The sequence below is a fragment of the Xenopus laevis genome, chromosome 2L, assembly GCF_017654675.1.
Source record: "Xenopus laevis strain J_2021 chromosome 2L, Xenopus_laevis_v10.1, whole genome shotgun sequence".
Lineage (NCBI taxonomy): Eukaryota > Metazoa > Chordata > Amphibia > Anura > Pipidae > Xenopus > Xenopus laevis.
Genome location: NC_054373.1, coordinates 39,035,769 through 39,059,078, shown reverse-complemented (window position 1 = coordinate 39,059,078; position 23,310 = coordinate 39,035,769). Strand labels below are relative to the sequence as shown.

The following is a 23,310-nucleotide window of genomic DNA, read 5'->3' as shown; positions in this document are numbered from 1 at the left end:
AATTGCAGTGTGGGAAAAAACTCGAAAAAATGCAAAAATCGTGCGAAAATTCGAATTGTACAAATTTTTTTGATTTTCCACCCTAAACTTGTATTTTTAGATTTTTGACCCAAAAACTAGAAGATCTTAGGATTTTTGCACAAAACCCAGCGCAGATCAATGTATCTTCGGTACTTCTTCCAATGACTTATATACAACATTGGCAGGTCTGAGATGCCGGATTTTTGGGTTCCATCCTCGGGGTACAAAAAATTGGAGGTTTTCTTTTCACTAATAATTTGGATTTTATAGTTAAAAAAACTAGAGTTTTTCGAGTTTTGGACATTCAGACGTTAATAAATAACCCCCTAATTGTTTTTTAGTTGGGATTTATATCTTAGTTGGGATCAAATACAAGGCACTGTTTTATTACTACAGAGAAAAAAGAATGTCTGATTAAAAAGTAGTTCTGGGGAGGAGGCTTTCCTGTAATTTGTAGCTTTCTGGTTGACAAGTTTCTGGATAATGGATCCCTTACCTGTATAACTTACTAGGTGCAAAGAATGTTCCTTTCCTCTAAATTTGTAGTTTAGCCATGACAGAGCTGCTGTTCAGCCATTCTCCACTGCCATGGAAAGTTACAGCAAACCTAGTCTTCATCAAATTTATCTTTATACAGGAAAAGTGTGTTCTAAGCAAGCAAGATGTCCATATACTTTGTTGTATTTCTAAACGAATATATACTCTGCTTAGATAAGTTCCTTTACTTGGTTGTTTTTTCTTCTTCATTTCCGCCTCTTTTTAAAAAATCATTAAGAAACGTATTCCGCGTTCCTCACATTTTAGAATATATTTAAAATGATCTGATTTGAAACATGGAAACATCTCTTTTTTTGGCCAGGCTCAAGAACAATCAAATCTTGGGCCAGACTGAATAAATCAGTGTTCAGCCCTTGAGCAAGTGTTCGAATAATATATGGCGGATGAGGATCTATCAAGTTCCGGCCTTCACAGTTGGATTTGGCTAAGTGACCTGATCTGAACCACTCAGAGCAGATCAGTCTGCTAGACTAGTCAATAAAGGGCAACATCTGCTGTCTATATGCTTTGTACAGTAGGTTTCATTATAGTTCTAAATAAGTCACTGGTATCTTCTGCATATCTGATATAAAAGAAAGAAAAAAAAGCACATTGTTTACACATTATAAATAGTGATGGGCGAATTCGCAAAACGGCGCCACGAATTTTCACGTGCGTTTCGTGCATTTATTCGCTGGCGGCAAATCGTGCAAATTCGCCGCAAATTCGCGCCTGGCAAATAAATTCGCCCATCATACAAAAAACATTCCTTCATAAACAGCTACTACCATTGTGAATGAATTGTTCAGTACAGGTGGTGAGGTTTTCCTTGGCACACCCTACATTACAGTATTTTTTCAACGGTTTTCCTAAAGTATGCCTGAATACAGTGTAAAAATCCTGATCCCCTGAGATTTCAGTCTATGGTTATTTTGTACAGTTTTGTGATCAGGCATCTCTGGCTTCCCAGTTATAGGAGTGTCCTCCAAGGTTATGGCTCTACCACCTAAACATCGCTTTCCTGCCGTTCACAGCTGCGATGGGTGCTTCCATTCTCAAAGACTTCTTTGTGTCCACTCGAGAATGTCATGGACTTTCCTGATAAAGCAGAGAATATGCTGCTCCTTCTTGTTTCATAAGGCTCAGTCTGTCTTACTTTTTTGGCCCAGACTTCTTTGGCTTTCTTGCGAAAATCCTTTGAAGCGAAATAGTAAAGAAATGGATCAAGGCAACTACTTAAGCTGCTCGTGGTGAGTGAGAGTTTGTAGGCATGATAGTAACTTTTGTTGTAGAACAAACGATTAATTGCATGAACCAGAAGTATGAAATTGCTGGGAGCAAAGCATGTGATAAACACCAGAAGAACCATTAGTGCAAGGTGTATTGACCTTCGTTCTTGTCCACTTCCATATCTGTTAGAAGTCTGAACCAGTTTCAGTATAATTAGAACATAGCAAATCACAGTCACTATAAGAGGAATCAAGAAGTAAAACACAAAAAGACAAATGATGAAGGCTGCCCAGGCCATTAGGTCTGGTAACATTTTCCATTTAAGAACATCAAAGCATGTTAGTTTTTTCAGATGCTTCACATCATAGGTCAAGTCCGTTGTAAACATTGGATACAATATGAACATCACTAAAATCCAAATGATAATAACAGCTGCGATAGCATATCTTTTTCGCCTCCACATTCCAGACTTCATTGGGTGGACCACACCAAGGTAGCGCTCAATGCTAATTAGCATGATTGTTAATAAGGAAGAGTACATATTTGCATAGTAGAGCACAGTCACCAGAGTACACAGGTGTGTGCCAAAGATCCAGTTGTTCATCAAGATGTGATAAATGACTTGAAATGGAAGGAAAGCAGCAAGGACCAGGTCAGTTATACTTAAATTGATCATCAGAATTACTGAAGATGTTATAGGTCTGGTGTGAAACATTAAAATCCAAAGGGAGAATAGATTGCCTGGGATGCCTATTAAAGCCACAATAGAGTAGGCTACAGGCAGAGTAACTGCAATGTATTTGTTCTCCAGCATTGCTAAAGTCTCATTATCTGGCTCGGTTTCATTAGGTAAACTGAACGGACCCATCGCTAAAAGGATTTGGCTCTTCTGTCTTCTGGAAATCTGGAAAACAGTAAAAGAAAACATAAGCCAACTGATTTGATGTGCACCATTTTTTTTTTTTTTACAATTGCCATAGCCGGTGCTTGTTTGTGCACTTTGCGTATAATTATATAGGTCACACATTGGACCACCACTGTTTTTGCTGACAACTGTTTCCGAAAGAACAAAAAATAATCAGTCTGACACTGGATTCCATTTGACAACCATAACCATAATAGCCACAAATCCACCACAACAGAAGAGAAGATATTAAATTAAGATTAAAATAATGGTGTGAATGGGGAAACATCGCTATGAAAAATTCACAAAATTGTAGGTCACTTTTTTCATAGTTCTTTATACAGGTATGGGACCTGAATGCATATGTTTGGTAATGATTAATGATTTAAATCTAAAGAGTGCTGGTCCTTACCAAATATATATATATATATATATTTATATATATATATATATATATATATATATATATGACTGTCCTGATTGCAGGACAGGAAAATCCCGACCCGCACATCTAGAAATATATACATATGTACGGTGGCTTACCAATTTTCTGATCACAACTAAAAACCCCTGTTTATAAAAATACCTGATACTGTAATAAAGTTGGAATAAACAGCTTCAAAGCAGTATTTTTAAACTGCATGTGTTTCTTTTATTAGCAGTGCAAAACACTGCTCTGAAGCTGTTTATTCCAACTTTATTACAGTATCTTATACCTTTTGGGAGTGTGACACAGGCTCCTAGGAATTCACACTTATACCCTGGGACCAGCAATTTGTCTTACTTATAAAAATACCTGCACTAGATACTAAATTACTTATAAAACAGGGGACCAGGGAATGTGCATTGGTCAGTCCGCCTCTCTTTTGTTTGCTTGTACCTAGTTTTGCCAGATATTACTTAACCTATCTCACATAGACTAAATTTTAATCAAATAGTTCAAATGTTTCAGAAAATTGTTTTCTTTTTCCCTGTAATGATAAAACAGTACTTTGTACCTTATCGAAACTGACAAATAATTCATTCTTATTGGAGGCAAAACAATTCTGCTGGATTTAATTAATGTTTATAAAATCTGTGCTTTTGATATCTGACATCTGTGGGAATTATGAGATCATTTTCTAGCATAAACCAAACAACATATTACCAGAAATCTTATTTTCCTGTTTTTGTGGTAACGTGTCTGCAGACGTTCTTGAAACAGCTGTCACCTTGAAATACGTCTGAACTGTATTTGCATTCCCAGCACAGAGTTTCATGAATACGCACCCTATTTACAGTTCTTCCAATGCACTACAGTACAGTTATGATTAAAGAGGCTTTTACATATACTTTACACTTTAAAGAAGAGGTTTTAGACTGTAATGCTTGCCTTTTAGGTGGGCCAAAGCTATCAGTAGGGTCAATAATGTGATTAGGATAAATACTAATACACTCAAGCATGGTAAATAAGAGTTGATACAAACAGTACATGTTTTTTGTGCTTCTATGATGCTTATCTGCTATGGCAAGTCCCTTTCATGGTCAGCAATAGAATAGAACCACCATCTTTGGATATGCGGCAAACAAAACACTGAACCAGTTTGAACTAAAGATGTTTTCAGAATTCAGTATGCCATTAACAAAAGCATGGTAGAATCTATAGTATGCAATAGGTTCGAAGATGTTTTTACCGAAGAAACCATAACTGAGTATTTGAGACAGTCAAGAGCATATCACACATCAAGAACCAGAGAAAGGTCGAGACAGGAAAGTAAATAAGAACAAAACAGGATACAACATCATATGTTAGGAATTAATTAATGCCCAAGCGGAAACAGATGCTTATAGACTTATAAACTCTTCTTGTTTATTAGTAGACTTCCTTCCCTATGTCAACAAGTTATGTATGTTTTTTGGGTGCTTTTATCTTAATGGGCAAAACTATCCTCATAATAACTGTTGCATGTTTTGTTCGTATTAGTACTATGTACCGTGCATCCTAGTTGCATCCAAGTTATGAACCCCTAATCGCCCCATTTTACATAGTTACTATTATCATTATTATTAGTAGTAACACCAACCAACCAACACTGTACAACAGAAGATGCATATATCATACATACAAATAATCTACAAATGCTGATACAGGAGGTAAAGCAAGCCCTGACCATTGGATCTTACTCTAAACTGCTTTCAATTGCAGTCATATAAAGCAATACAGGTATGGGACCTATCATCTAGAATGCTTGGGACCTGAGGTTTTCTGGATAATGGATCTTTCCGTAATTTGGATTGGTAGGCTTGTTTTTGCTTCCACTGAGGATTAACTGTTTCTTAGTTTGGATCAAGTACAAGATACTGTTTTATTATTACAGAGAAAAAGGAATTAAACATTTGGATTATTTGAATAAAATAATAAAAATCTGTGGGAGACAGCCTTTCTTAATTTGGAGCTTAGTGGATAAAGGGTATCCCATACCTGTATCTTAAAAACCATTGACATTTTGTAATGAATGTTTGTTGCAAAATTGCTTAGAATCGACTTTTCTTTGATTATGCGAAAAACAACATTTTTGGATAGACATTTATTTCAAGAACAATGTGCCATAGCGGAAAAGGCAGACCACCACTTGTTCAAGCATTTCCAAACTGAGGTCTGCTTTATAATGGATTCCATTCAGATGCACTTCTTAATAAATATCTCTGTAAAGAGGATAAATGGAAGAACAGCACAGAGAACCAAACGGCAAAAATAAGTTCACATCAATAATTCAATTAAAAAATTGACGGCCCTTTGATCTCTTTTCTGCATCTACACAACATCATGTGCTTGTTAAGGAACAGACAGGCAAGCAAAGTCAGCTGTTTGTTTTTTAAAAGCAGAATTCTGTGTAAAAACAGAATTCTGAGAAAAAATGATTTGGTTCAGACTCCCTTGCCCAGCACAGAGAAATAAAATGTTTTTTCCAGCTAAATAAAACCATTATTTATGATGACAGGTATGGGATCTGTTATCCAGAATGCTCAGGGCCTGGGGTTTTTCAGATAAGAGGTTTTTCCGTAATTTGGATTAGCATACTTTAAGGGGGTTATTTACTTAAACTCAAATTTATCACATCTTTTTATTAAACCAAGCTTGAATCATACACATTTTTCGGATTTGACACTCAAATCACACGATTTTTTTTTTGTGTTATCACCTGAAAACCCTGAATTTTGAAACCCAGCGCAGATCATGATTTCTTCAAATTGTAAAACGGACATCTGCCATTGACTTCTGACCTTGGCAGGTTTCAGATGGGCGACTTTCGTATTCGGACTTATAGCAGCTTTGGGGGTATAATAAATCTTGAAAAATTACAGTTTTTTTTTCCTCTAAAAATTTGAGTTTTCCCCCCCAAAAAAAACCCAATAAAAAAAAATGAGGTTTGGTATATAACTCCCTAAGTCGAAAAAATTGTGAAAAAAAAGGAATCGTACAAATTTTTCGGATTCAGATTTTTTCTGATCTTTGCCCGAAAACCTCAAAATCTTCGAATTATTGCACGAAACCCAGTGCGGATCTAGATATTTTTGGAACTTCTCCCATTGACTTAAATGCAACCTCGGCAGGTCTGAGATGTCGGATTTTTGGATTCTGACTTTTTCCATCTTCGGAGTATAATAAATCCCGAAAAATTTGTGTTGTTTTTTTTCCACTAAAAATTCTTATTTTATACTAAAAAAACACAAATTTTCAGATTTTTGCCAATCAGAGTTTAGTAAATAACCCCCTGGGTATTTATTTATTTTTTTAAAAAAAACTCAGTTTATTAATTATTTGTCATTTAGAGAGATAGTAAATACATTTGCAGCGCTTTTCTTGCACGCACCTGTTTTGCATTAGTTCCTTTAACAAATCTCTGCTGATTAATACACATGTGCTTCAGAGAATAAATATAGCACGTCGAAAGATATGTTCCCTTTTTTTATATACGATTATGACTGTTTGTTTGGTAAGGAACTAAATGAACCATGAACAACTGTCCTGCACAAAAGTGTTAAAGTTTCAATTTTTTTTCTGATATACCGAACTCTAACAGCATCCTATACGTTGCAAAAAAATCAATTCCCTTTTATCATCTTTTATCAGCTGAGCTGCTTTTAAAATTATGGCAATTGTAGTTCTGCAACTTCTGGAATGCCAACTGTTCTCCTCCTCCTCTTGAACAGAAAACATATGCAATGTAACTGTATTATCTTGAAACTCTTCTGATTGGAGGTAGGGAATATACATGGGCCAGTTGTAGTCTAGTTATGAAGCCACTTGCACCATTCCTGGAGGCTAACAGGAATATATAAAAATATCAACCTGAAAGAGTCAGTGTGAAAAAAACCTTGCAGGTAGGTTGTAAGGGTTAGTTCACACAAGGAGATTCGGGGAGATTTTGTCGCCTGGCGACTAATCGCCTTGACTTCTGGACGACAATCTCCCCGAACTGCCTCCTCGTGTCTTCCCATCCACTATAATGAAAAGTCGCCTGCGCTAAAGCACACGCAGTGTGGCGTTTTCCAAAGTCGCCTGAAGATGCCACAAGAGGAAACTTCGGGTGACTTCGGAAAACGCTGCGCCACGTGTGCTTTATTGCTTTTATAGTGGTAGTGAAATCCCACACACCATTAGTAGCTTATGATGCCAAGTAATTGCCCCAAAAATTCACTTGGCCATCCTTAGACATTAATAGCCGTGGGCTATTAATGGTCTACCCCAGTGTAGTCAGTATGAGGCAGAATTGTGGCAATTCCAAATGCAGACAAAGGACTTATTTATTTATTCTCTTTACACTTGTATATAATATATAGGTTTGTTGTGGCAGCAGATGTGTGAACTTTTAATTCACTGCATCTTTGTAGACATACATGTGGTTTGTCAGGTGGTGTGTAAGTGACGTGTGACAAAGTGTGTGGGATAGTTGATGTGTTGTTCATACTCTAAGGTGCAGTTTTAATAAGGAGTGGCTGCTGTTTTGGGGTGAGTGTGTTATTGGTTTTTCCTGTGTCTATCAGAAAGATAGTGAAAACTTACATTTGAAATATAATGTTGATTTCTAAAAATATCTTAATGATAATGTTACATAGTTACATAGTTAGAGTGGGTTGAAAAAGTCCATCAAGTTCAAACCCTCCAAATGAAACCCAGCATCTATACATACACACACTCACACTGACCCCTTCCTACTTTCACATAAATTATATATACCTATACTAAAAGCATTAACGGAATCAGCCATCACAACATCACCCGGCAGTGCATTCCACAACCTCACTGTCCTGACTGTAAAGAACCATCTACGTTTGCTTCAAATGAAAGTTCTTTTCTTCTAGTCTAAAGGGGTGGCCTCAGGTACGGTGATTCACTTTATGGGTAAAAAGGTCCCCTGCTATTTGTCTGTAATGTCCTCTAATGTACTTGTAAAGTGTAATCATGTCCCCTCGTGTTTTCCAGAGAAAACAACCCCAACCTTGACAGTCTATCCTCATAATTTAAGTCTTCCATCCCTCTAACCAGTTTAGTTGCACTTAGTCTCTGCACTCTCTCCAGCTCATTTATATCCCTCTTAAAGGAGACGGAAACCCAGTCGGCGCAAAAACCCTCCCCCCTCCCGTGTGTTGCCCACCCTCCCTCCTCCCCCCTGGCCTACCCGTCCCGCTGGGCAAATGCCCCTAACTTGTTACTTACCCTTCTGCGCAGGTCCAGTCCAGGGAGTTCACAGACGACATCTTCCTCCACGCGATCTTCTTCCTTCTTTGAACGGCGCATGCGCAGTAGGATCATTTCGCCGGTACGATCTACTGCGCATGCGCGTGACTTTTGGCGCATGCGCAGTAGATCCGTACCGGCGAAATGATCCTACTGCGCATGCACCAAAACGCCGTTCACAGCAGGAAGAAGATCGCGTGGAAGAAGATGACGTCGTTGAACTCCCTGGACTGGACCTGCGCAGAAGGGTAAGTAACAAGTTAGGGGCATTTGCCCAGCGGGACGGGTAGGCCAGGGGGGGAGGAAGGAGGGTGGGCAACAAACGTGAGGGGGGGTGGGGGGTTTACACTGACTAGGTTTCCTTCCCCTTTAAATAAGTAGCAACTCCCAATCCTAAAAACTATTATAAACAGGAACCTGTTAGCTACAATCTTGGGACCGCATAAAGGTCTTTCCATAATTTGGATCTCCATACCTTAAGGGTTCTAAAAAATCATTTAAACATTATCGTGTTCCTGGATAATGGATCCCATACCTGTATGTAATAATGACGTATGATAGTTCTTTTGTGTGACTATGAAGACAAAACTAACAAGTCATATACATGTGGTTTGAGGTAATACATTTTCTTTTCTCTCCTCCAGTATCACAAATTTATCTGTTTTACGCAGGAATCATTACTCATTTGTACTACTTATAGAATGTAAAGGAAACCAGTAGTAATACAGGAAATGTGACATGACATCAGGATGTTGCATTAGCACGGCCATGGCTCCGTATACAAGCACAGGTTCAACAGAAACCAGCAACATTTTATTAATATATATCTCAAAGAAAAATATTCATACACAGGAAGGGCAACGACTGACGGTTACAGTGAACAGGATGCCCTGCAAAACATGAGTGTGGGTGGAATATTCAAGTAACTGAACTGAATGATATATGGCTAAGTAACAAAGTCAGATTACTGTGGGGCTTCAGCAACTAGCACCTGACACCTAGGGGGTTATTTATCAAAGTCCGAATTTATCTCAATATTTTCTGAAAAAAAACTCAGACCAAATCCGCACTGGTTTTTTGGGCTTATTTATTAATACACTTTCCCGAAAATGTTGTTTGCGGGAAAAAAATCGTGAAAAGATTTTTCACCCGGAAACTTTTGACCCAAAAAATTTTGCCTGAAAACTTGCTAAAAACCCAGCGCACATCAAAAAATCATTAGGACTTCTCCCATTGACTTATATGCAACCTAGACAGGTCTAAGATGCCGGATTTTCAGATTCAGACTTTTCCATCCTCAGGATTTAATAAATTCCTGAAAAATTTGTCCGATTTTATATAAAAAAAAAATCACAAATTTTTGCATTTGGATTTTAGTAAATAATCCCCTATAGTATGATTTATACACTGCTGAGAATACCACCCTTTGTTGCTCAGTCTTACCATGTGCATACAGTTATTGCATTGCATGATATACCTGGGGGGCTTTAGATAAAATCCCTGCATTGTGGCACATTTATAAAGGGTCCCTCTGTGACAGCGCTAACTACAAAATGAAATATATCTAAGTCCCAAACCAAGTGTAGTTCCCAGTTCAGTAACGTGTAGGTTCTCTCCAACCTCCAAAGTCAAATAAAGCTCCAAACAGTGTTACCGATCGTACCTCAAAAGGAAATGGGGAAACAAGAAAATATATATAGTGTAGTGTTATTTTTATATATATTCACTCTTCTGTGCAAATACTTACACACATTATCAGTGCGGTAATATCCACCCAAAGTCTAATGTGCAAGTGAATACATTTCAAACATACTTTTACACCATCAGGTAAGTGCACTGAGCTTATGAAAGGGAAAATTGAATGAATAGATGATTCCCTGATAATGTGTGGATGTATTTGCATATAAGCGTGAATCTATGTAAAAAGAATGCTACACTATATATATTTTCTTGTTTGCCCATTTCTCTTTGAGTGCTAATTACTATATTATATAGGAATATATAGGAAAATGAACCCCCAATAAGAAAAGCCCCTACCCTAGAGAGTCCCTCCTCCCTGCTACCCCCCCCCCTGCATAGTTGATTACTCCAGAACGTGCCTCTAACACAATACTCAAGTATCGGTGCAGCGTAAGCGCAATGGAGTAGTTATGGGCAAATTTATTTGCCAGACGCAAATTTGCGTCTAATTTCCACGTTTTGCTGCCGGTGAATAAATTCGCGATTAATTCACCGGTATCAAAAAATGTTTCACGCCGGCAACAATTTTGATGGCTGCGACAATTTACTCTCACCCTTGACTTTAATGCAATTGAACAAAATAGGCGCAGGTCAAATTGTCGCCAGCGTCAAAATTGTTGCGGGAAATTTGCGAATTTTCTGGCGAAGCGAAACAGGAAAATTCGCCCATCACTACAGCTCATTCTAGCTCTTAAGTATTGCGCATGTACACCAACTGCGCATGCGCCAAAAGTGCTGGAAATTGCCAAAGAGCTGGAAGATGGCGCCCATGAGCTCCGCTGTGCTTACTCTGCACCGATACATGAGTACTTTTTTAGAGGAACTTTCAGAGGTACTCAGCTATGCAGGGGGAAGCCGGGAGGGAGGACTATCCAGTGTAGTAGGTAGGGTCTTTTCCTATTGTGGGGGTTAGTTCTCCTTTAAGCCCCCTTCTCTTTCTCATGGTTAGACACCTTTTTCACAAGATTGAGCAACTAAGAGGACCTCTTATATATAGTGAATAAAGTACCCCCTCTTGTAAAATATAAGGATATTATAAGTTACCGAGGAGTTTCATGACCATATAAAAACACGAGGCCGAAGGCCGAGTGTTTTTATACAGGTCATGGAACTCCGAGGTAACTTCTAATATCCACATATTTTACAACTGGGGGTACTTTATTTATTATAATACACAAATTTTAGTGAGTCATGTGACAGAAATGACATCAGTACTCACCGTTTATAACTGATGACATCACTACTCACCGTTTATAAGGATATAATTTACAGGATATTCATGGCTTTTGTGTATTATAAATGAATATGTATAGTTGTTGGCCTTTTAGCTCAATTGTGGATAGATTGTAAACTGTTGTTAGCCGACCCAGTAATCATATTTTTATTCTGTATTCCTTCTTTTAAATTATAAGGCAGGTGTGTTTTAGAAATTATAAAGTTCTGCATGACTTTCTGGAGCTAAATATGGGATCCATTATCCAGAAACCCGTTATCCAGAAAGCTCCAAATTACAAGAAGGCCATCTCCCATAGACTGCATTTTAACCACATAAATGATTTATTTTTTCTCTGTAATAATAAAACAGTACCTTGAACTTGATCATAACTAAGATATAATACTAAGATATAATCCAATTAAAGGAAGTAAAGCCTCCAACCTATTGGGTTTAATACTTTAATTAATGTTTAAATGATTTTTTATTAGCCTAGATCCAAATTACAGAAAGACCCCTTATACGAAAAAAAAACAGGTCTCAAGCATTTTTAATAACATGTCCCATGTCTGTGTATCATGATGATGGATTTCCCATTTCAGTGATAATTAAAGCTGGAATAAAAATTCATCATCATCATCAATTGTTTATTTATCCAGAATCCCTGGAACCTGGGGTTTTTCAGATAAAGGATCTTTCTGTAATTTGGATATTCATACCTTAAGTTTAGTATAAAATCATGTAAACATAAATAATCTCAATAGGCTGGTTTTTATTTTAATATCGATTTATTATATCTTAGTTTGGATCAAGTACAATGTAATGTTTTAATATTACAGAGAAAAGGGAAATCATTTTTAAAAATGTAGATTATTTGGATAAAATTGATTTTATTTGATGGCCTTTCTGTAATTCTGAGCTTTCTGAATAAGGGGTTCCCGGACAATGTATCCCATACCTGTATAGCGCCATCAAATTATGCAGCTCTTTACACTGTACATTTACATCTGTACATTTTTTATGTAGATGCTCATGTTATAAGTTCAGAAAAATTCCCCTCACCAAGGCAGTTAATAAATGATTTACATTATTGTATTAATCTAAGAGTTTCATACTCTTGCTGGAAGTATTTGTATCTAGATTGGCAGCAATATCAGTTGAAGTTACCCACATTGTGGGTGTAGTTGCAAATTGTTCTTATTTGGTTTCAGTGCTGCAAGTTCATTACTTTGGCACTAATATCCTATTCAAGTATGTTCTGGTATCTGCTATGTAACAACTTGGGGAGAAACAAAAAAAGTTTTCCTAGGCTGCAGTCAGCAGATGGGAATTTAATCCATGCCACTTGCTACAAGGTCATTGATATTAGAAGTCAGTAGGGGTCATTTACCTTCCCCCGGGGTGCAGTGAATGCTGTGCCAATTGCAGCCTTTTTTGCACTTTGCACATGGTGTTCTACTGTGTAAATGACCCCGTTTGTATGCCATGAAAGTTCCACGCTCATAAATTGTATAATAAGCATTATCAGTCTGCTGATCGGGTCATTTAACCCACTTGAATCTGACTCATCACGTAGAACATTAAACTTTTGAAATCATGTTGTACCACACTATGCCTTGAATAATTTAGCACATTAAGCACTTTCTTCTTTGGACTGAATGTGTTGCAACGCATATGAACCTATTACAGCACTAAGTCCTCCAAAAAACATCTCTTAATGCCTATTCCATTTTTTTCCTCTAAATGTAGTTTTATTGTCAAGGCATTTTTAGTTATATATAGAAATTGATTAATGCCCATTCAAATTGTGGCTAAAGTATTTGAACCCCTAATATTTAAAAGGGGGAAATTAAAGTGTTTCAATGGATAATCAGGTGTGAGTGTGGGATGCACTACATCATTTTAAGAACAGAAATCTGGCTCTTCTCTACCCAAATGTTAACAGCACAGGTGTGTGAGTCATGGCTTGAATAGAGGACATTTATTAGGCACTTCAGAAAAACAGTTATTGATGCTCACCATCAGGGGGGGCAAAACAAATTCTAAAGAGTTTAGACGCCACCAGTCCACTGTTAGTGCATACAAATACATGGAGGCAATTCAACACCATTGCTTTCTTCCTTAAGAGTGGCTGAATAACAAACATCACACCAAAAGCATGGCTGCCAATTCGGGTCCTGTGCCCAGAGGTGGGCCAAGACGATCGGGTGCCATTGGTGACCTGGTCAGCCCCTTCACTCCCCCCCTCCACATGTGCGCAAACGCTCGTGTGTACGTAGTGACGTCATAGGGCAGCACACGGTTGAGTGTAGTGGTGCAGAAAGCCAGCAGAAACAAGAAAGTCCAGAGAAGGAGTAGGCAGAATGCTCTTCAAGAGGTACCTGCCAAGAGTCGTTGCACCATGGGCAGGTGCCTCTTCTGCCTACCCCTAATTCTGGCCCTGTGTATGGGGCCCATCAGCCAGATGTTGATCGGACAGGGTTGATTTTCCCCTCGAATTGAGGGCTGATGGGGTCTTTGATCTGATGGCTCCTATTTCTGCCTCTGTTAATCTGATTGATTGGCCCCACTGCCAATGGTCAGATTAAGCCCAACATCGCCCACCTTATGTGGGTATATTAGGAGAAAGATCTACTCATTTGGCAACCTTGATCAATGAGCTGATCGTATAGTGTATGGCCATCTTAATACTCCAGTTGATCTCAATAAACCCAAGCCTAATATCTAAGGAAGTAAAGGCCTCTCTTGCATTGGCGAATGTCAGTGTTAATAAGCCGACCCAATCCAGAGAACACTGGTCAACAATAGTGTGCATGGCAGGGTTTCAAGGAGAAAGACACTACTATCCAAAAAGAACGTTTCTGAAGACCATGTGGATATGTTACTAAAAGTCAGCATTGTACTGTAGCAAATATCTGTAAATCCCACCCACCCCATCTATCTAAAAGTTATGGTTTAGAACTAAGGGTAGTGTGTTCCTGTGGTTTCAAAATACCTGACAAATCACACTTTTAGACCATAGACCAAGGAGATCTCCTTTTGTAACATTTTCTTGTTAAGGTTTATAAATGACACTTCAATTTTGGAGCTGTATTGCTGAAATGAAACCAGCGCAAAATTAATATGGAAGAAAATACATGGGAACCTGCCACAAGCACCACAGCTTTAACAAATACAGTTAAGTACCTTTGTGCGTAGCTTATTCTGGATGATATTGATCAGGTCGAACTTCTCCAGTTCTTTAAGAACAATTGGTATTCCACATTGGCCACTGTAATATATAATGTTAAAAAAAGTAAATACTGGCATTTGGTATGTTAAGGCTGTTTGTGAAAATATTTGACTTATGCACTGCATTATTTCAGATTTCCTTCAGAAGTTTTATGGCACCGCCAAAGGAGGGATGTCATCTTCTGGGATGTTAAAGCCTTGACACACATGTGTACACCACACCTGGTCCTACAAGTCTTGCTTTGAAGTCAGAGGCTTGACCAAAGTGATCACACTGTTGAGGCACAGTACAATTCAGCACATAACACATCAGTTTACAATTAAAGCCAGTTAAAAGGTTTCATTGGTTATACTGTATGTGTTGGCACTGTCTAGAAGTGATTCCCCAGTGAAGGAAGGGAAGAAGGTCTGGGTTCTGGAAGATTTTGCTGATTAGTACTGCCCAGACCAATAGAGGAACAAGGAGGGGACTTTATAAAATGCTAGTTCAGAATTTAAAAAAAAAATCCCTTCTCTTCACGTGAACATTATTTCCCCTCTGTCTTTTTAGCACGCACAGTAATATTCCACACAATTGTAGTCCTCTTCCCACAAGTCTGAATTGGCCACAGCCATGATTCAATTGCTGGATCAAACTATTGGATCAGACCAGATTGGCCCACCAGCTCATCATATCCTGGCCTATTACATGCTCATCTAACAAGGAGATATATACAGTATGTATATAGGCAGTCTCTGTTTAGCTTAACAAGTTACTATGCAGGACGGTATACAGTATATCAACATTTATTATTCCTTTGTATTTGCTTTATATTTCCCTGTGCTGACATGCAGATCAGTAAAATATTAACAGAAAGTGTAAACAGAGGCATTTCCACAAGGACAGAGGGTTTCACAGTCAGCATTTCAATTGCAAGAACTTTTTATGGAGACATCGCCCAGAAATGTGGGACTCAAATGTATGAGCTAAAATACACTTCTAGAGCATTCTCGTTCTTATTACCTATAGCAACCTATGACCTAAGGCAGGTACTATTTACTGGTTACCTGTTTAAAAACAAACACCTCACTGGGGGCTATGGGTTACTGTGCCTGGGTAAATTTAGTGTCTTATATTACATATGGGGGAATGTAAATTTGCCAGGCACAAAATGGGGCTGAAAGAACATGTGGAGCAAACTCAGTTGACCCTGAATATGTCTAAAATACATCCAACTGACACTTGTAGGGAAATATCACAAAAAAGTGGAAGACATTCAAAAAACAAATGTAGATCACACCCTTCTTGGTGGAGAGAACCCTTTAATCATTGTAGTACCCCTGAATTCTGTTTATTCTGTACTGTTTGCCAGAGTGAGGGTCAGAGAAGGTAGGACCCTAATGACACTGTACACTGGACACAACCGAGACATGGTACAAAGAATTTTCCCAACACACACACACACACACATATATATATATATATATATATATATATATATATATACTGTATATATAATGCCTACTATAGTAAATTGCTATTTTGGGACTTTGCTTGAAATAGTTTATATCTCTGAATGACAGTGCAGGGGCACATTGTTTTGCACAGACTGGTCGCCTTAAATCTTAGATCTTGTAAGATTGTTCACTCAAACCCCATTTCCTCATATGTAAGAAAATAACTGAACAGTGCAAGTCTAAGCACATGATAAGTTGCAACCCTAAAGCAGCTGTATTATTACAGTTATGATTTGAAAGGATGTTGAAACTAAATCCGGATGTCTAACTGCATATCTCTCTTACAAAAGAGAACAGATTACTAAATACACGAGACAATTTACACATGTTTATCTAGCTAGTTAACAGCCATCTGGGCAAATTGCCCCATCTGCACGGCACTCCCCACCACCCTGCTACTGCTGACCCGCAGTCCTGCCTCCATGCGAGCACATATAACATCTCCTATTGACAACTACACCTCATATGTAGCATTTTATTCCCAGAGCACATGATGATCCAATTCAATCGTCTTCATTATACAGTATTGCTTCTTTTCTTCTTGTTTGTTTTTTCATAGCCTGGGGTTGCTGATCATTTTTGATTTATAACCTCAAGTCCTGCCTCTGTGGGAGCAAATGTAACTTCTTCTATGGGCAGCTCTCAACCCTGCAGAGGTGCCACCTGTTACATAACTGTTGTGTATATCATAGTTACATAGTTAGTTAAATTGGGTTAAAAAAAGACCAAAGTCCATCAAGTTCACCATGCTAATGCTGCATGATTCACACATGAGGAAATTCAAAAGAGACTAGAACAGGTTAAGATAAACAAAGGTCCTGGGCCAGATGGTATTCATCCCAGGGTACTTAGTGAGTTAAGCTCTATGATTGCCAAACCTCTTTGCTTAATTTTTCAGGATTCTTTGAGGTCTGGTGTAGTGCTGAGAGACTGGCGAAATGTGGGGCCATAATTCAAAAAGGGATCCTGTTCCCAGCCTCAAAAATCAAGGCCAGTTAGTCTGATGTCAGTGCTAGGAAAGCTTCATACTGGACTTCATAACAAATCATAGTACTATGAGTTTGTGTCAGCATGCTTTTATGCGTAATAGAACTTGCCAGACTAACTTAATTTCTTTTTATGAGAAGGTAGGGGAAAGTAGGGACCTCGATTCTGGGATGGCAGTGGATGTGATTTACTTAGACTTTGCTAAGTCATTCGATACAGTGGCACACAGAAGGTTACTGGTTAAATTAAGGAATGTTGGCCTGGAACATAGTATTTGTACCTGGATAGAGAACTGGCTAAAAGATAGACTACAAAGAGTGGTGGTAAATGGAACATTTTCTAATTGGACCAGTGTTGTTAGTGGAGTACCGCAGGGCTCTGTACTAAGTCCCTTGCTTTTCAACTTGTTTATTAATGACCTGGAGGTGGGCATTGAAAGTACTGTTTCTATTTTTGCAGAACTATAGGTTCCATGCAGGATGCTGCCACTTTGCAGAGTGATTTGTCTAAGTTGGGAAACTGGGCAGCAAACTGGAAAATGAGGTTCAATGTTGATAAATGCAGGTTATGCACTTGAATGTCCACTTTAAAGGTACCCCTTTACTAGAAGCAGTTCTGTTTGTATTGTAGCTGCAGCATAATTGTTAAAATACTGAATATAATTATACTTACAACAATTCTCCAAAGGAATGACTATTTGACTATATAAACATTATCTGCTAGTGGTTTTCTGTCTGTTGCCGGGGAATTTTCTCTTCCCTTCTGATAAAAGTCCCTCTGTATTGTATGTCTGGCTACAAATGTTCCATTTTCAAAACAAACCCTTAAGGAACTAAAGTATAAAAATGAGAAAAAAAATAGAATTACTGTACTTTTTACTTAATTTACTGAACATCCTGTACCAGCACAGAGTTATCACAGCCCAATAGCAGTTATGATCCCTGGCTTTAAAGCTGTCCATAGGAGCTTGTCATCTTGCCATGTTTTGAGTGTCAGTGGCACTGCACATGCTCAGTGTACTGTGCACCGTTGTTAAGAAGCTGCACTTAGGGGTCGCAGGAATCATCAAGTGGTGAATGAGGTTTGCTTGTCCTAGGGATGATTATTAAATTGTGATACACCATGCACTGGTGTCATGTCATGGAATTTAATCTGAATTAATTACTAATTATCCTGGCTTTTATATTATTTTCTCTGCTAGATACTCATGAAACTCAAGAAGTATTATTTGCAGATGCAAGTGTGGGTGTGCTAAAATGCTTTTTACTGAAGCCCCTGTTCTCCAAATCACCCAAGTGCAAAAAAGTACAAAAGGGTTCAATGACTTAGTCTTAAAAAGACTAAAGCTGGCCATAGACATACAAATCTCCATTCCAATCTTCCGATCTGCAACTAACAATTCAGATTAATATAAAGTAATAAAAAGAACAAATCACACAATGCTTGGGCCATTAATTGACAGGCAGCAATCATATGAAAGTTATGTCTGACAAATAGTACCGATAGTCTCTCTTTGATATTGATCTAAACTACTGATCGCCATAGCACGAAAAAATGTCGGGACAATCTACACATGGTCCGAAAATCGTAAGAAATTAATATCATACAATTTTCAGACTGTGTGTACTTTGTCCCGACATTTTCCATGCATTGGCGATCAGTAGTTTAGTCGGACAGGTTAAAAGATTTATATCGGCTACCGATAATATCTCTGTATGTAGTGCCTGATGATATCAATGAGAGACTGTTGGTACTATCTTTGTGTCACCCAACCAAAAGGCACAGTTTCCCGTGAGTTTCATCGGGCCTGCCTTTGTCCAAAAACTAGGTCCCCAGCCAAAAGGCCAGCTGGAGGCAAGGATTTTCCTGCAAGGCTGGGGGTCCCTTTCTTCTTCTCCCTCAGGCCAAAAGGAAGATGAGGGGGTCAGGAACACCTGTGGACCTCCAAAGAGGATCCAAAATCTTGTGTACCCATGGTGTGGTTCACTAGCAGAAGGAGCCTAATGACCTCCCCCTAAATCAGTGTGTAAATCAGGGGTTTAGGCAAAAGTTCCGAAACGTGCTAAAAAGTATAAAAGGGATGGGTGACACCTATCAGCCGGAATATAAACATTTCTTCACCACTGGGCCAAAAGGCTGGGGTTACTTTCTCTTGCAATGTGTAAGAGAAAGTACCAATTGTGCAAAGTGTGTTTTGTGGCGTCTGATCCCCCCACTGTTCATCTGGCACCCAAGGTTTGCAAGGCCCGAGGCTCATTCTTGGGATCTATCTAATGCAAGCCTTTGGCAGGAGGACCAAGTGTTTCTCTAGCTGACCAGGGATGGGTTTCTGACATACATCGCTTAGCTAGGATACACCCCCCACACTGATAAGAAGACATACTAAACAAATGTTGCACATTAATGCCATCCATGAAAAGTACCTGCCCCAAACATGGTTCTTGCACTTCCATATAGTTCCATTGCATCTATCCTGCATCTTTTGCTGATTGTAAGTAAGTGCACCTATTGACACTGGGGAACCCTGGTGCTACCACCACCCTGAAAATACCAGTAATTCCAGGGTCTCCATAGCGGGTTGCACTAATAGACACAACACATTTGCACCAAAAGTATCACAAGCTAATGATGTGATTAATGTATACTTGAAAAGCTGCTTAGAATGACATTTTCAAATCAAAAAAGCGATATCGGAGTGGAGTTCCCTTTTAGTCTGGTTTGGTGTATCTTTGTTTGTGTCTCTGAGTCACTGAGCTAAAAAAGAAAAATTGACCTTTCACCCAGGACAGGAAAATGGAACAGAAATTGCAAAACAAAGTGTGAACATCAGACGGAGAAGTTTCCACTGTGTTGGAGGAGAAAGACACAATGTAAACAAATGCCTTAATGGCGTTCTTCATCTACCAACTAACAAATGGCAATGTTTCACTTTGGTAGAATCCAGTGGCACATAAAATGAGAAAACTGAGCTTTTTTTCTCTCTATGAATTTTTTAATGTGGTCTTTTAATCAGAGACCTAAACCAGGCCCTGTTGTCAGATCCAAAAAGAGACTGGGGTGATACATTTGAAGAGGTGAAGAATGAGATCTGGAGGGACAATGTTGCCAGCGGCAGATCAGTTGGGAGACACAATAGTCAAGGTGGGGTATATTAAAATAATAGGTCAAGGTCTCCTATTCACTTTTGTTCACTTTTAAATTAACTGTTAGTATGATGTAGAGAGTGATATTCTGAATTTGCAATAATATTTTATTATTTGTGGTTTTTGAGTTATTTAGATTTTTATTCAGCAGCTCTCCAGTTTGTGGTTTCAGCAACCTGGTTGCTAGGGTGCAAATTTCCCTAGCAACCACTGATTTGAATAAGATAATGGAATATGAATAGGAGAGGTGGTTGCTATGGTCAGAATTACCCTAGCAACCACTGATTTGAATTAGAGCCTGGAATATGAATAGGAGAAGGCCTTAATAGAAAGATAAGTAATAAAAAGTAGCAATTACAACAAATTTGCAGCCTTACAGAGCATTTGTTTTTAGATGGGGCCAGCGACCCCTGAAACAAGTCAGAAGAAGAAGGGAAAATATTCAAAAATGAAGGCCAGTTGAAAAGTTGCTTAAAATTACTCATCTTTTAACATAATTAAAGTTAACTTAAAAGTGAACCACTCCTTTAAGACTTTTTTTTAATGGGAAACAGATGCAACTCAAGATTTGGCTTTGATTGTATCTTACTTTAATATATGTTGTCTATTACATAACTTCACCCAAAAACAGTTTCCTATCTTCTTCAGGTCTGATGTGCTTTTCTTCCAAAGGCAAGGCCATACTTCTAAGCTCTCCCACCCCATGCTGCTGCATAGTTTTTAGATTTAGGTTACAGATCATTGTGCAAGTGAGCTAACCGCTGCAGCAATTACTAAACCTATGTCTATGGACCTGAGTTTCCGTTTCAGATCCTTGTGGCCTGGGACAAGTCTTTCACGGGTCAAGTTAAACCATGAAGTCTTTGCTGTGCATAATTACCAGCAGTGCAGCTTTAATAACAATGAAAAATGCCTGATCATGAATCCCTCTATTGTCCAGTTCAGCGTGTCTCCCAAATATCAAACAGTGAGTGCAACATCCACGTGGATCACTATGTTTAACGTATAGGCACCAGTACTGCACCAACACAATGTCATTTTCTAAGCAAAAGACAAGTAATGTTGACAGTGCTGTTTTTTATTTGCGATAAAGGCTCAATTCTTGAAACGGGATATTCACACGATTTTTGACAAAAACCAGTCACAGTGTTTACTGCTTGCTGCGCACATTTTCCCCCACAGTGTGGTATAACTTAAACTAACAGCTTGTGACATGAAGGTAACAAACCCAAACCCATGTCTGCTTCTCACCAGATTCCTGTCTGTTGTTAGAATATACAATCAAAACTTCTTATACAGGTATGGAATCCATTATACTGAAACCCGTTATCCAGAAAGCTCCAAACTACAGAAAGGCCATCTCCCACAGACTCCATTTTATTCAAATAATCCAGATTTTAAAAAATGATTTCCTTTTTCTCTGTAATAATAAAACAATACATTGTACTTGATCCAAACTAAGATATATTTAATCCTTATTGGTAGCAAAACCATCCTATTGGGTTTATTTAATGTTTACATGATTTTCTAGTATGAAGATCCCAATTACAGAAAACCCCAGGTCCCATGCATTTTAATAACAGGTAACAGATGACAGGTCCGATACCTGTATAACATTTCATGCTTTACACATTGAGGTATTGTTTTGTTATGGGTTAGACAGAGTAAACAAAACCGCCTATGCTCCCACTCTTCATTCATTATTTCCCAGGGCTCATAGTTTCACATTGCAATATGCTAATATAGGTCTGGGATCCGTTATCTGTCAACCTGTTATCCAGTTACTGGAAGTCCATCATAATTAGATCACTCAGATTTTAAAAATGATTTATTTTTCCTCCATAATACCGTAATAAAGCAGTATCTTGCGCTTGACGGCAGCTAAAATACACTTGATCTATATTGGAGGCAAAACTATTGGGTTTCTTTAAATGTTTCAATTATTTTTATGTAGACTTAAGGTATGGAGATCCAGATTACAGAATGATCCCTTATCCGGAAGCCCCAGGTCCCAAACGTTCTAGATAACAGATCCTATATCTGTATTCTGTGTGTAGCAGTGTAAATACCGTTGCAATTAACTGTTAAATCTTTGATTTTGTTGTATACATACAATGGATTTATGTTTTTTCCCTACAAATGTATTAAGTACAATGCACTGTGTTTTTCTTTTATATGACCAGACCAATTATATTACAGAATAATTCAATTCACTTTTGAAGGCATTTTTCTACTTACCATGCTTTCAATGTATCTAGGTCATTACCCAACAAGGAAGTCATCCCCACACATAATCCAATTGTTCATACAATAAATATAGTTGAAGTGGTACAGTGCTTACCTACTGTGCAACACACTGCAGCGAGGGACACCCTTGTCATGTTGTCATCAACTCAGAAAGAATCTTACAGAGACAGGAAATTAAAATTGAGTTGTGCCTTGAATTTGTTTCTCTCTCTCATGTGTAGAGAGGTGGGGCTACAAAAAAAGGAAAAGAATAAGGCTTGTCTTTTCCTCTCATTAACTGTCACGCTGTCTGCAACGTTTGTGATGAAAGTGGTTGTTTGCTGTTAGCAATACAGGACACCGCAACCAATTTCTCACTCCGCAGATGACGAGAATCCACTTAGGACTAATGTTACAAACACTTCTTTTGCGCATTGGGCATTGATCTCTCAACATTTCACAGTGGGCATTGATGTCCCTGGCAACTTGTGTTGTGGTTATCATATTTTATATGGACAGTGCACACCCTTGTTCAACAAGAGATGAATGAATAGGGCTTGTGATGAACATACTTTTTGTTACTATTGTTTTAATCGTGCAAAAACTATAATTTTTTTTAGATAAACTGGGCAAACAGGGAAATTGAAGCTACTGCATATTTGGAGCTTGCAAGGTAGATAATTCCAATGCACAGACACCCCTCCCCCCATAATGGATTTCTGTTAATCTGTGCATTGATAATCTAACTATTTCCCCTGCAAGAACCAAACATGGAGTAGCTTCTGTTGTAACAATGAAGAAAACTGGAGGTATTCGATTGTGTGTTGATCTCCGTGAACCTAATATGTTGCATAATTGT

At 38.3% G+C, this 23,310-nt stretch overlaps 1 protein-coding gene across 2 annotated transcripts; it reads right to left on the bottom strand.

Annotated features, from left to right (window-relative positions):
- Nucleotides 1–86: 86 nt before the first annotated feature.
- p2ry8.L (P2Y receptor family member 8 L homeolog) lies at nt 87–22,671 on the bottom strand. Of its 2 annotated transcripts, none has more exons than XM_018246164.2 (3): nt 22,567–22,671; nt 14,554–14,638; nt 87–2,692 (listed from the first exon to the last, which is right to left on the bottom strand). In XM_018246164.2, the coding sequence occupies exon 3, from the start codon at nt 2,654–2,656 to the stop codon at nt 1,565–1,567; it is 1,092 nt and encodes a 363-aa protein (XP_018101653.1). In that variant the 5' UTR covers nt 2,657–2,692; nt 14,554–14,638; nt 22,567–22,671; the 3' UTR covers nt 87–1,564. The 2 variants fall into 2 exon arrangements, with proteins under 2 accessions (XP_018101653.1, XP_041437672.1); XM_041581738.1 differs by lacking the exon at nt 22,567–22,671 and adding an exon at nt 17,755–18,109.
- Between the last annotated feature and the right edge of the window lie 639 nt (nt 22,672–23,310).

Bases quoted from the DNA above. Each gene is read 5' to 3' on its own strand.
- p2ry8.L (XM_018246164.2), bottom strand. From the start codon at position 2,656: ATGGGTCCGTTCAGTTTACCTAATGAAACCGAGCCAGATAATGAGACT.